This window comes from Lytechinus pictus, unplaced genomic scaffold (assembly GCF_037042905.1).
Source record: "Lytechinus pictus isolate F3 Inbred unplaced genomic scaffold, Lp3.0 scaffold_19, whole genome shotgun sequence".
Classification (NCBI taxonomy): domain Eukaryota; kingdom Metazoa; phylum Echinodermata; class Echinoidea; order Temnopleuroida; family Toxopneustidae; genus Lytechinus; species Lytechinus pictus.
Window position 1 is genome coordinate 4113839 of NW_026974140.1, and position 13488 is coordinate 4127326.

A 13488-nucleotide genomic window follows, 5' to 3' on the forward strand; every position below is an offset into this window, starting at 1 on the left:
TGTGATTAATTAATGATTGTTCAAAACGACTTTAAAACCCCTCTTGATCTTGTTGTCAACAAACACGCACGTGCTTCGATCGCACGCCGCTAGCTAGCGTGCTGCGTACCGCTCTGCAGTATCCTTCCGGCGCGTGGCCGCGCGTGGTGGGCGGATCGGTATATACGGTTCATATCATATTATAGAGCTAGCTAGAGATATACGGTCAGAGAATCTACCGTGTGTTCAAATCCAATTCGGCTCATGTCATAGCATGCTGCAGTAAGCGGGGTCTATATCTTCAGAAGACGAGACGGCGACATTTTTGGTATCGCAGAAAGGGTCAGCTTGTGCAAGTAAAATTACTCCGGGTCTCCGCTCCTTGGATTGTAAAGTTGACTGTGAGTGTGAGTGTGACAGTTAATAAATAAAAAGTTGTCTTTATCGGGGGGGGGGGGGGGGGGTACACTACAGTACAAGTACAACTACAATAGTACAAGTACAACTAATTGCAACTCGAATTATAACATGATAGGCCCTACCTATATACTACCACACCAAAGTCGAAAATAGGGGGCTCTGCAGCTGAATATTAATTATTATTGGTCTTTAAGTTTAAAATGGGAGTCTCCGGAACGGCCCTGGCCAGTACTATCTAAGGCGCACGGCCAATATTGGAGACTGTCTCCAATGTGGGAGTTTATCTCCAATATCAGAGACTTTTGTAAAGAATTTGGGTATCCAATTTCAGAGACAGTCTAGACTCCAGTTTTGGAGACCAATTTCCTTTGTTTACATTTGCTGCAAAAGGATTACCTTGGCGGCAAATAAAAATGTGATAAGCAGATTCCTCATGAAAAATTGCCCCTTTTCACCGTCTACTTTTGTTTTGATGTGGATTTTTGTTGTCAATCACACACAAAACAAATGGGCTTCTGACCTCAGTGAGACAAAATTTGGGTGGAAAAAATCGTGCTTTTGTTGGTGTTGTTTCTTTTGTCCTTTTGCAAAGCAAATCTCCAATGTGTTGTCTCCCCTATTAGTATTGGAGAGAGTCTCCCATATTGGCCGTGCGCCTCTACTGCTGGCCGGGGGGGGGGGGGGGGGGTACTCGACCAAATAAGTGGTGGGTATGTGCCGCGGGCGAGACAAAAACCGGGGGCCTTGGAGTGGACTTGCTGTAAAAATGAGGGTCCTCGGAATGGGCTTCGAAACTACAAATGTTTGTGAAAACGAGGGTCCTAGCTTGGAACGGGTTGGCCTGCGTGTGCATCCCTATATAGTATATGGAACGGGCATACGTGTATGTGCAGCTAGCCCAGCGGCATGGGCACCGGGTGCGCTTGCGTAGAGGCGATGGTCGGACAGCGCTATGCGGTCGCTTTTCATCAAATTGCAGCTGATTGTGGCAGATCAATGCGACCGGAACGGATTTCTTCTTTTCTCTCGATAAGAAGAAAATGCTATGCTTCGGAGCGGCTTTCTTAGTTCTTTTTCTCAATAAGACGAAAATGCTATGCAGTGGAACGGAAATTTGAGTGTAAAAATGGGGGTCCCCTCCGCGGCACATACCCACTATGCATTATATACATAGTGCCCCCCCCCCCCCCCCGGGGGCCCTGGCTTGAATAAACGATTGCCATAATTAAAAATGCATTGCTCTGAAACTGGTGGTCTGCGGAACTCGTGACTCTAGCTCCTCGTTGATCGAGCTTGCTGTCTTGACTGGCAGAGAAGTTCACTTCATTATGATCCTGATGGTCGCGCAGTGGAATGAGAAACCACAAATTCAAATTAAGGGTCTCCAAAAAACGATGAAAAATAAGAATTGCTAGTCTATGGCTTTCTAAATTGGTGATGCTCTGGAATGGAAATTTAAGCTGAAAAAGGGGGTCTCAACCGCTGCACATATTTATCATACATTTACATTATTAGCACCCCCGCGGCCCCCCGGTGTCTATCTTGTGAGAGTGAGACTGGTAGATCTATGGGCCAGGATCACAGATCTGCTGATCATATATGCTCTCTTCCTGCTCTCCCCCTCTTTTCTTTGATCTTTTTTTTCTCTCTGGTCAAGTCTAGTCTGCTATGCAGACTCTGAATGGCTCATGAGATGGGATCTCAGCGCGCTGCTGCTGGTTTGCTAACCAGCCTGAAAGGGCGAGCGAAGCGAGCCATTTCAGAAGACCTAGTCTGCTATGCAAACTCCTTGAATCAGCTGTGGTACATACACTGCAGACGTGGGTCTACATTTGTAGACTAGGTCAAGTCCGCCCCAGAAAAATGTTGATTTGAATAAATAGAGAAAAATCGATGTAAAATAAGAAAGTTTCACTTATGATGACGTCATCCACTCTCTATTTCTTTTGTATTTTATTATATGAAAAATTCTAATTTTCTCCTCATTGTCAAGTGAAACAATGATTAATTCCTCCCTGAACTTGTGGAATTAGCATTGCTTTATGGTTCAGTCAAGTTGGTCCTTATTGCCAAATATGCAAAAAATGAAATATTGTTGTATAATTCAAACAATGAAAAACAAAGAAATAGTGAGTGAGGCACATCATCGACTGTCTCATTTGCCCCCTGGGGGGGGGGGGCACTCAAAAATTTTTTTGGTGTGCCTCACGAAACTCTAAAATGGGGTTCTAAGGAACTGACTAAAAGGGTAAAGTACAGGGTCTTTGGAACTAAATATATACCGCGGTGTGTGAAAAACAGGGTCTACGGAACGGCATCGCGGCACTGTATAGCGCTAGCCATGCATGGAGCGGCTACTAGTTACATGTACATAGGGAGTTGCTAAGCTGTACGTGCATCCTCTCGCATTTGGTGCTCGCGCTTGACAATTTTGGCAGGGCTGGGGAACTGAGATGTCCCGTAATGGGGGTCTTGCGAGCGGGACTGGGCGGCTTCTGAAATGAACTTTTGTCATTCGGAGTATCCAGAGAACAGAAAATTAGGTCTGAAAAAGAGGGTCATCAAAGCGGCACGTCCCTGTTTCACCAATATATATATATATATGAGTGCCCCCCCCCCCCCCCCCGGGCTCATTTGCATGTCACTGAGTTTTGCATATCACTGTTTTGTGAAAAATAAGCGAAGCTTTAGAATGTCATAACTATTTTTATTCTACGTCCGATTTTGATAAAATTTGCAGCGTTATGCTAGTTTGATTTTTCTCTATTTATTCAAATCAATATTTTTCTTGGGTGGACTTGACTAGCTTTAGTACACTATCCCACACAGTGTTATTTTTCATCAGAATTATCGGTTTTCAGCTAAGATTTCATGATTTCACAAATATGAGTTGATTTTAATGTACCAGATCTATATCTATATGATATTATGGTGGTAATTTGATTTTAAAAGCTTTCTCATGAAATAATTGTTTGCTTCAATAACTTTTTTTTACCTTAATTCAAAGATAAATACCAACAGAATCCAATGAAATTACCACCAAAGTGTTTGTATGTATGAATAAAAAAATATGTGCCAAATGGCTCTGGAAGAAAATGCGTGATTGCTTAGATGAAATGTTGGGTATTTTTCTCAGCAACATTAATACACTGTCCCTCATATACCTTTCTTTGTTAATGATGATCATCAGAATTATGGATTTTGAGCTAAGATTTTCATGATTAATATAAGTGTACATTAATGTATCAGATCTAGATGTATGATATTATGGTGGTAATTTGATTTTAAAAGCTTTCTCATGAAATAATTGTTTGCTTCAATAACTTTTTTTTACCTTAATTCAAAGATAAATACCAACAGAATCCAATGAAATTACCACCAAAGTGTTTGTATGTATGAATAAAAAAATATGTGCCAAATGGCTCTGGAAGAAAATGCGTGATTGCTTAGAAATGAAATGTTGGGTATTTTTCTCAGCAACATTAATACACTGTCCCACATATACCTTTCTGTGTTAATGATGATCATCAGAATTATTGATTTTGAGCTAAGATTTCATGATTAATATAAGTGTACATTAATGTATCAGATCTAGATGTATGATAATATTTTGACAATTAACCTTGATTTAAAAGATTTTCTCATGAAATAATTGTTTGCTGCAACTACATGTACTGGCCCATATTCTGAACTCTGGTTTAAATTCAAACCCTGGTTTAAAGTTGTGGTTTAACTATGGAGAGCCAATTGGAACACTCATTCAATTTATTAACTCATATGACACCCAAATTGTTTATAATTGTCTGGGAATGATAACTGAAGTATTTTTCTTCATTATGAAAGCAAAAGGAAACAAAATAGTAAACATAAGAAATATACAATATAAACTTAATTTTTGAATTTTTGGCTCCCTATAATTCCAGCAGAGTTAGACCGTGGTCTAAGTTAAACCTGACTTCAGAAGATGGGCCAATGTCTTTTACCTTTCAGTCTGAGATTGTTGTTGATATCAGCTTAAGTAACTGAAGACACTTTTTATGGACTGTTAGAGCTTAGATTTTGCTGCTGAGAAGGTTTTGGCAGGTAGACAGGAATAACCGGTTTCTAGGGATTTATTCAACTTTATCCCCATTCGTGAGTGGACCCAACGTAGTTCAGCGGAACAACCATTGTACAGAGTGAGAGACTGAAGCTTTTGGTCTATTTTGCAGGTTGCATGAAGATTGCAAATGAAGTATTGTGTGTGGAGCTGACCTTTGTTGACACTGTTTAGGGAAGACCACTGCGAGATCATAAATCTGTCAAAACCCAGGCCAACTTCTAAAATGATCAGATAATGATCTCCGTATTGTATGTAAACTTAACTTTTGATCCCAGAATTTTAGTGACATTGTCACTCCCATAAGGCCATATACTTTTCATTCAAAAACTTAAAGTGGATTAAAAAAGCAAAATACTACTCTAGAACGACAATTTCACCATTATGAAATTTTTGATCGCTTATTTTGCAAACATGATGACGTACAGTAGATCTGTGTAGATGCATGCAATTCCTAACTACTTGCCTCTCTCTCTCCTATTTTGAAACACTTTTTGCATTCCATCATTGTAAGAAAATCAAGACTACAATAAAAACACTTGCAAAGTTGGCTGGAATGTGATGGATCAGGACCCCACCACATAAGTTAAAAGGCTAGATATATTGAGGATGGCCTAAGAAACTTACTGGTGGCATGAATTTGAGTGTGTGTGATCGGAAATCTATCTAGAGAAGACTACATGTAACATAAATCTCTTCATACCCCTTTTTATCTTCCCTTTTTCCCCCTCTCTCTTTCTCTGTCAGTGACTCTCACACTTTCTAAATCTCACCTCCTCTTGTTCTGACATGCCCATTTTTATTTTTTATTTTGTTTTAATGATGAGTTTACAGAACTTGACTGACTGAAGTATTCGCGGTACCATCATGAGGCTAGTTATTCTAGATGATTATTCTAAGGCCAGTGAGTGGGCTGCTAAATATGTCCGGAACAGGATACTAGACTTCAATCCTACAGAAGACAAGTACTTTGTACTTGGTCTTCCTACAGGTAGGAAATTTCCTCATCCCTAATTGTCATGATTTTTGTAATCTAGATAAGTTTAGGTACTGGCTACACCATGCATGCACAGACAATGATGAATTCAAGATTCTTCACGAGGTCTTACTGCATTATACAATTCCACCAAGTTAACAGTCTGTCAATGTAGAATAACAAAAATCACATGTTGGGGAGGGATGAAAAGGGGTTTGATTTGTGCAGTTTTGTGGTGATAATACACATTCTACTTTTATAAATTGTAACAGAATAGATTTCATGGATGGAATTGTAGCTGAGTCCGCTACCAGTTAATCTTCCATTATTGAAATTGACCAAGTCGAAGCAAATTTTAAGACTAGATAATGGAAATCCTGTGTTTACTTAACTCTTTGCACGCTGAATTAATGGGGGGGGGGGGGTAATAATGACAATTGTTTCCATGTTATTTTCTTTAATTCAAGATTTCCATATTGCACCAGTAATATATAGATGTCATTCAAGAACTATTGCCTTTTATTAGCTTATCTAGTTTGAAGGAAAGGGAGAAAACTAATTATTACAATTGTTTAATTTAATTTTTTGTACGAATGTGCAAGATTGCAACATCAGTGCGCAAAGGGTTAATAAAACTTGAATTTTGTCTCAAGTCGAACATATTTCTGCAGTCCCAACTTCAAAGAGATTTGACTTAAATGCTTATTCAATGCTAAATCATAACTCAGGACAATACTTGCTTGGATTTATTTGGATGTTGATATGTAGAGCATAAAGGTTTGTATTCAATGGATAACAAATTTTCATACTTAGTTAGTAAATCAATTTACTGGACTTCTAATATTAACATGGCAATTAATGATGAATAGAAGTTTATTCAGAACATTAGTAAAGTATTCAAGCAATTATTACTTCACCATACTTTCTTCCCATCTGTAGGAAGTACACCCATAGGGATGTATAAGAAGCTGATTGAGTTCCACAAGGCTGGTGTTCTCTCATTTAGATATGTCAAGACCTTCAACATGGATGAGTATGTTGGTAAGGGAAACCAGTCTGTGCCCATTGTTGTTTTAAAGCTAGAATTTCATTTCAACTTTTATATCATGTGTAGAATTATGATACACAAGAAAACGTGCTGTGATGCCTGTTGCATTTGTATATAACAATAGAAGAGAAATATTAAGATTTAATATGATATTCACTATATGATACAGGATTATATTCTGTAATAAAACAGATGCATATTTTTTTTCTCTCTTTCTTTTATCTCATTAAACAGAGGCATATATATTTATACTGTAGAAATATACAGTATCAGTATTACTGTTAATAATTCTGTCACGAAGCACAAGTTTGAGAACAAAATATTTAGTGTTATCTGAAACAAAATCATGTTTTGTGTGATTTATTTGCATGATTCTTGAAATCATATGTGAAAATATATATCTGTAGAAGTTTGAGCTCTACAGATTTGGCTAATATTGTTCTTAAAGGTCAAGTCCACCCCAGGAAAATGTTGATTTGAATAAACTTTTTGTTGGGGTGGACTTGTCCTTTAATTCTTACAGATATGGTAGCATCAGGCCTTGCTTTTCTTATGATCTTTTTGTTTTGTTTTGTTCTGTTCATTAGGATTGGATAGGGACCATCCAGAGAGCTACCATTCCTTCATGTGGGATAAGTTCTTCAAGCACATTGATATCTTACCTGAGAATGTTCACATTCCTGATGGCAACGCTGAGGATTTAGATGAGGAGTGCCGTGAATACGAGGAGGAGATCAAGAAGGCGGGAGGAATTGAACTATTCATCGGAGGTGAGATATGCAAGAGTATATAATTAAATTGAAAAGACTTCCTGATGATGGTATAATCCTAAGTCAGATGCCCTTTTCCTATCCCACCACTTCACAGTTTTAAAATAAACCACTTGACTTAAAATTATGTGATTTTTTAAACATTGTTTTTCTTTGCATTCTGAAAACTAGCCGAGTGAATTGCTAGACTTAACAAAGACTTATACATATCTTAGGATTTTATGGAAATTCATAGTATACAATTAGAAAAAAAATATGATTCCTACATTTCTAAGCGCACATATCCATTCCAAGGAATGCTCATTGCAAATAACATTTCAAAATGAATGCATACACATGAACACAAATAGTAGTGTAGAAAAAAAACAATGCAATCACTTATGAATCAACATTATGTTGCAATTCATGGTAGAAGGTATTGTTTTTTAACATGTACTTCAAGCTTTTGCCATTCTGTTGCATTATTTTGTTGATTTACTTATGATTGTAATCTTGTTTCACATTATGCTTTCTTACAGGTATCGGACCTGATGGTCACATAGCCTTTAACGAACCAGGCTCTAGTCTTGTATCAAGAACAAGAGTAAAAACACTTGCCCATGACACCATAATTGCCAATGCTCGTTTCTTTGACAATGATATCAGCAAAGTACCCACCATGGCACTGACTGTCGGTGTAGGCACTGTGATGGATGCTAATGAGGTATGTGTTTGTACATAAATAGGGAATTTTTTTTATTGTAGGCAATTTAATAGATGTTAACATGAATTTTGACCTGTCAAAATACAATATATGCAATTGGAATGAGCAGCTCTTGTGGTATGCAAGGAAGGAAAGTTTTAATCAATCATGTCATCCCTTTCCCTAAACAGCATGATATCATTCAGTGAGTGTATTGTAAAAAGACTTGTTAGACTTTTTTCAGACAAGTCCAATTATATCCAAAAGTAACCATACTAACAGTGCTTCTCAGCCAATAAAAATCAAGGAAAGCTGTCACATCTGTTAACTTGTCCAACAAAAATGTTGAAACACTCCCTAGTAGATCACCCAAAGAAGACAAGAAAAATGGTCTTTAGGAGAAGGTAGTCTTTACAGACACATCCATATCATACACACTTAAAATCATTCAAGGGAAAAACAAACTTGTGGTCTTCAAAGACAGATGATCTTTTTGTACAGGTGGGAAAAGCTGGTTTGACTGTATATGTATATATATATATATATATATCTACACCCTTGCATCTAACCAGCTTCATTTCTTCAATTGATTCTCTCATCTTGTGCAGGTTATGATCATCATAACTGGAGCTCACAAGTCTTTTGCTCTCTACAAAGCCATTGAGGAAGGCATCAGTCATATGTGGACAGTCTCGGCCTTCCAGCAGCACCCACGTACCATCTTTGTCGTTGACGAGGATGCGACCCTTGAACTCCGGGTCAAGACAGTCAAATACTTCAAGAGCTTGATGTACGTCCATGACAAGCTTGTAGAGGATTCTAAAGAGCTTCCAGAAGTCAAGCGACAAAAGAAAAAGTAGCTTTGCTTGCTGTGAATTATTTTTTCTATACTGTATATCTAGAAGAGAAATATATATTTTTCTTGCGTTTATAAGAGGTGGGGGAGGGGGAGAGCTATAATTTTTTTAATGTATGTGGTCGTGTTTCTTCACTTAAAATACTTGAAATTGTAGTCACTGTATAAGAAAAAAAAGTTTGTTTCATGTCTTTGTTATATCTTACATTATTATGTTAGCCAAGCTTTACGATAATGTATGTACTAATGTATGTTGATTTTTCTTTTGGACACATTATGGCCAGTCGTTGTCATTAACATGTGTGTTTATGTGTATTATACACTTCTTTATGAAATAAAAGCAATTGTGAATTGCTGCACATAATCTTTGAGCTATCATCACTTGACTCAATGAGTCTTTAATATCATGTGGAGAATTTCACTCTTTAAAACTGGTTCATTGAATATTATCCATTATAGAAACAACTAGAGTACAAAGAGCAAACACTAAAAGAATGGACACTGCTACAGTATGAAGTTAATTATATAGTGTATGTTATGTAGAAAATATTAACTTTTTATATTGCGTTCACAACAAAACAAATAATGCAAGTTATTAAAGGGGAATGAAACCTTTGGAACAAGTGGGCTTGTGTGGAAGGAGAAAAATTAAAGAATAAGATTTTTTTTTAATTGAGAAAAATCTGACAAATAATGAGAAAGTTATCATTTGAATATTGCAATCACTAATGCTATTGAGATCCTCTTATTGGCAATGCGACAAAGATGTGTTATGTCACATGTGAACAACTTTCCCTGTGAGGGACTATAAAATGCCCCTTTTTGCTCATTCTTATAGTGATACAAACTATTTATCCATGATGTATTCTTTAAAAATCCATATTACATACCCTCTTATAGAAAGAATACATGATCTACTGATAGGTGTGATAAAAGAGGCAGTTTAAGTGAAATATATAGAAAAGTAATGGGAAAGTTGTTCACAAGTGACATCACACATCTTTGTCGCATTGCCAACTAGAAGATCTACATTATGACAATGATCTTAACTTCAAATGCTCATAACTTTCTTGTTATTTATTCAAATTTTCTCTTTTGTTGATCTGTTTCTTATATGTTAGTGTTTTAACACAGGCTATCTTGTTTCAAAGATTTCATTTTCCTTTAAGCACTTGTATCTAGAGTGTTCAATACGCTTACTATTTTTATTTCCCTGATGTTAGCCTGGCCATACAAATTTACTTTTTAATATGAAAGAAAAAAACCTTCATATGCGTGTGTTATGGTAGACGTAATCTTTGAATGCATCTCATAGCTACATGTATCATCCTTTAGCATTTTTAGTAGACATTGTTTCTTTCTCTTCAACGTTCATTGAATATAAACTGGCATTTATCCTTCACTTTTCATTATTAGGCATTCAATATTTGTAATCTTTTGATTTGAAATTTGTCGAGCATCAGAATTGAAAGAACAAGCCCTTAACGTAAAAAAAATTGTTTGAGCTAGTAATCATGTGATGTTTATTTGAATTAACTCTTTGTGCAAAAGGCAGTCAATATATACCAAAGAATTTTCTTTGAATGTGTACATATCAGTAATTCTAAAATCTGGAAGATGCTTTTTTGTATTGTCATGTGTAGACATAATGCATTTTTTTTTTTTCAATCTCTGTACATTCCATGTAAAATGGTCTTATGACAGGGGCCGCGGAAACGGGGGGGGGGGGGGGGGGGGGCTGGATGGGCTTCAGCCCCCCCCCCCCACTTTTTTCCAAAACTATGTGTACACAAAAAACATAAAAATGTCCATCTGATTGTGATTTGTGCATGATCAGCCCCCCCCCCCTCCACTTTCAAAACCGTTCCGCGACCCCTGTAATATGTGCATAAAATCTCAGCCCCCCCCACTTTTTTCCAAAACTATGTGTACACATAAAACATAAAAATGTCCATCTGATTGTGATTTGTGCATGATCAGCCCCCCCCCCCTCCACTTTCAAAACCGTTCCGCGACCCCTGTAATATGTGCATAAAATCTCAATACTATGCTTGCCAGGTGCTCTCGTTTCAAAACCTCTGCTTTGCCATGGGTTTTTTTCAATCCTAGGTAAGATTCTTGCCAATTTGAGGATTACTGGGTAAATAAGACACAATATCTGAATTAATTAGAAAATAGTGCATGTTGGCAGTCAAGTCTGGCAAAATGTCAAAGCCATATTATTGTTAGTTTTCATGGTCCTGAAGTTTGATACCACTTAGGTGCTTACTCCCCATGTAACCTGAAGATGATATGCCTTTATGTTTCTTTATCAAATATTTTTAAAGATTTTATAACAGATGTTGTTTTTCACTTAATCACATATTATCTGTGTATGGTTAAGATGTTGTTTACCAAATTTGGTAGTTTATTTTATTTTTGTTAGTTGACATTTCCATGAGAAAATTCAACCTCCTGGGCTGTTACAACAGTAATATATATTAAGTAAAATTTATGTTTGTGTTTTTCTTTTCTTGCATTTAACTGTGATTTATGTGATAAAATTTGAAAATTTTCAAATTATGATGATGATATAAATAAAGTTTATAAATTCAGTCTGTACGTTAGTAATAGGGAAAGTTGAGAAATTCCTTTTTCCTGGATGTTTTGTTTGTTGAGGCTGTGAAAATCTGTTTACGGATCAAGTTTGATTATCAATGCTTGTGATTATTTTCCTCATAACTATACCTATCTTTATTTCATCACTGTAATTGTAAACTGACATTAAATGTCACTTCTGAATCATCTCAAATGTATATGTATAAAAATGCTTTAAAAAGAAATGACTGCCGTAACATGGTACCCAGTGGGATTGCCTTCTCTTTTAAGGGGTGAAGCTGCTGTAGTCATTTTAGATTGAAAGCTGAGATTTATAACAGGACATCATTTGTTATATTTTATAGATATTGAACTAAAAACACAAAAAACAGTGATTATCCCCATTTTGAGTCACAAGGTCATGTTGCCCCAGCAATGAATCACATTTAGTTCATTAGTTTTTTTTTCTTCTGGTACTAATGAAATAAAAGTATTTCTCTCTATATGGAAAGGGTGAATCTGATACATATATGCACATTTCCTGGAATTAAAGTGCAAGTTCTAGTACCAGGTATGTTTTGAACTAAAAAAATGGGTTTATTGCTTTATGCCATAAATCATCATGTATAGCTGTGGAGGGGGTAATCATTACTAGAAAATTGAGAGTATTAGGCTTATTTCCTGCCAAATGTCTAAGATTAATTACCATAATGGTGGAGTTTCTTCTAATCGTATTTTAGTGACGGGTGTATCCGGTTCCATGACCTTTACTCTGGTGACAATCGCTCTGCTGTAAATTCCACACACTAATGGAATGAACAACTTTAAAGAGAAATGCCAGTAGTTGCAGTAAACACTGATTTCATGAGAAAGTCTGTAAAACAAGCTTAATTGTCAGTATATCATCGAGGATCTATATCTGGTACAGTTACATAAACTGAACTTTGTGAAATCTTGAAATCTACACTGAAAAATGTTCACACTGAAGATCGCCAACACAGATGAGCGCACGTGGGACAGTGTATAATCATTGCTTTGAATGTCGTGCCCGACGCTTGACCCGAATCCTGTGCTTATTTGCTGATTTCTCAGCAATTACACAATTTCTTCCAGAATCCTTTGGCACATATGTTTTATTTATACAAACATACACTTTGGTGGTCATTTCATTGGATTCTGTACGAACTCATTTTGATGTCGTTACCAAAACTAGCATTTAACTTTAACCCTGGAGTTAACACTATACTCTACTCAAAACCCAACATAAAACCCTATTTCAACCTTAACCCATACCCTAACATCTTAGACAAAATAAAGCCAGGAGCAATTGTTGCTGGAGCAAATGACACGTATAAGTGTGTAGGATATCTGAGGAAGTTCTTGTTTAAGATTTTGTATTAAAATGTGTGTGTAGAATAATGAATAAACTTGTTTCTGCAGATCTGGATTTGTGGTCTGTGACCTGTATCATAGACACCTTGTATGTATGGAATGCTATAAGGACAACAATGTGCTATGTGTTGATTGCCAAAACACTGATCATGATGACTGCTTTTAAATTTTTCATTACTTATGATCTAGTAGCCATACTTATTATCACAAGACTTGCATGGTTATAGAAACATAAGCAAGCAACATGAAAGTTGCCTCGGAGAGCAGCATTTCCATAGAAAAACTTTCAACATTTTTGTCTGTCCAACCCAATTTCCATTTTTCTCTTCATGAACTGCCCAAGTCATGATCATTTGAGAGCATTACACATTTTCATTATGAATAGAAAACAGAGACAAAAGTCCTCTAAATAGGGGGTACAGATTTTGTGGAATTTCCCAGTGGCATTAAAGGGGTACTCCAGGCTAAAAATAACTATGTCAAAATATATACGGTAAAATTTGCAGAGCAAAATGCTGAAAATTTCATCAAAATCTGATAACGGATAAAGTTATTGAATTTTAAAGTTTAGCAGTATTTTGTGAAAACAGTTATATGCACGTCATGAATATTCATTAGGTGTGCTGATGTCACATCCCCATTTTCATATGTTGTTACTTGAAAAAAGAATTTCATTTTTTCTTACATGT

The 13488-nt window shown here is 36.5% G+C and overlaps 1 protein-coding gene across 3 annotated transcripts; it reads left to right on the plus strand.

Annotated features, from left to right (window-relative positions):
- Positions 1-124: 124 nt before the first annotated feature.
- Positions 125-11436, plus strand: LOC129261011 (glucosamine-6-phosphate isomerase 1-like). 3 transcript variants are annotated; one of them, XM_064114196.1, is made up of 7 exons: positions 208-386; positions 4390-4577; positions 5333-5489; positions 6414-6515; positions 7110-7292; positions 7811-7995; positions 8583-11436. In XM_064114196.1, exons 3-7 carry the CDS (start codon positions 5366-5368, stop codon positions 8832-8834), a joined length of 846 nt encoding a protein of 281 aa, XP_063970266.1. In that variant the 5' UTR covers positions 208-386; positions 4390-4577; positions 5333-5365; the 3' UTR covers positions 8835-11436. The 3 variants fall into 3 exon arrangements, with proteins under 3 accessions (XP_063970264.1, XP_063970265.1, XP_063970266.1); XM_064114194.1 differs by lacking the exon at positions 4390-4577 and having other exon boundaries at positions 125-380; XM_064114195.1 differs by lacking the exon at positions 4390-4577 and having other exon boundaries at positions 149-386.
- Positions 11437-13488: the final 2052 nt, after the last annotated feature.

Bases quoted from the DNA above. Each gene is read 5' to 3' on its own strand.
- LOC129261011 (XM_064114194.1), top strand. From the start codon at position 5,366: ATGAGGCTAGTTATTCTAGATGATTATTCTAAGGCCAGTGAGTGGGCT. The intron at 5,490-6,413 runs GTAGGAAATTTC...TCCCATCTGTAG, and splicing joins TGTACTTGGTCTTCCTACAG to GAAGTACACCCATAGGGATG. The intron at 7,996-8,582 runs GTATGTGTTTGT...CATCTTGTGCAG, and splicing joins CTGTGATGGATGCTAATGAG to GTTATGATCATCATAACTGG.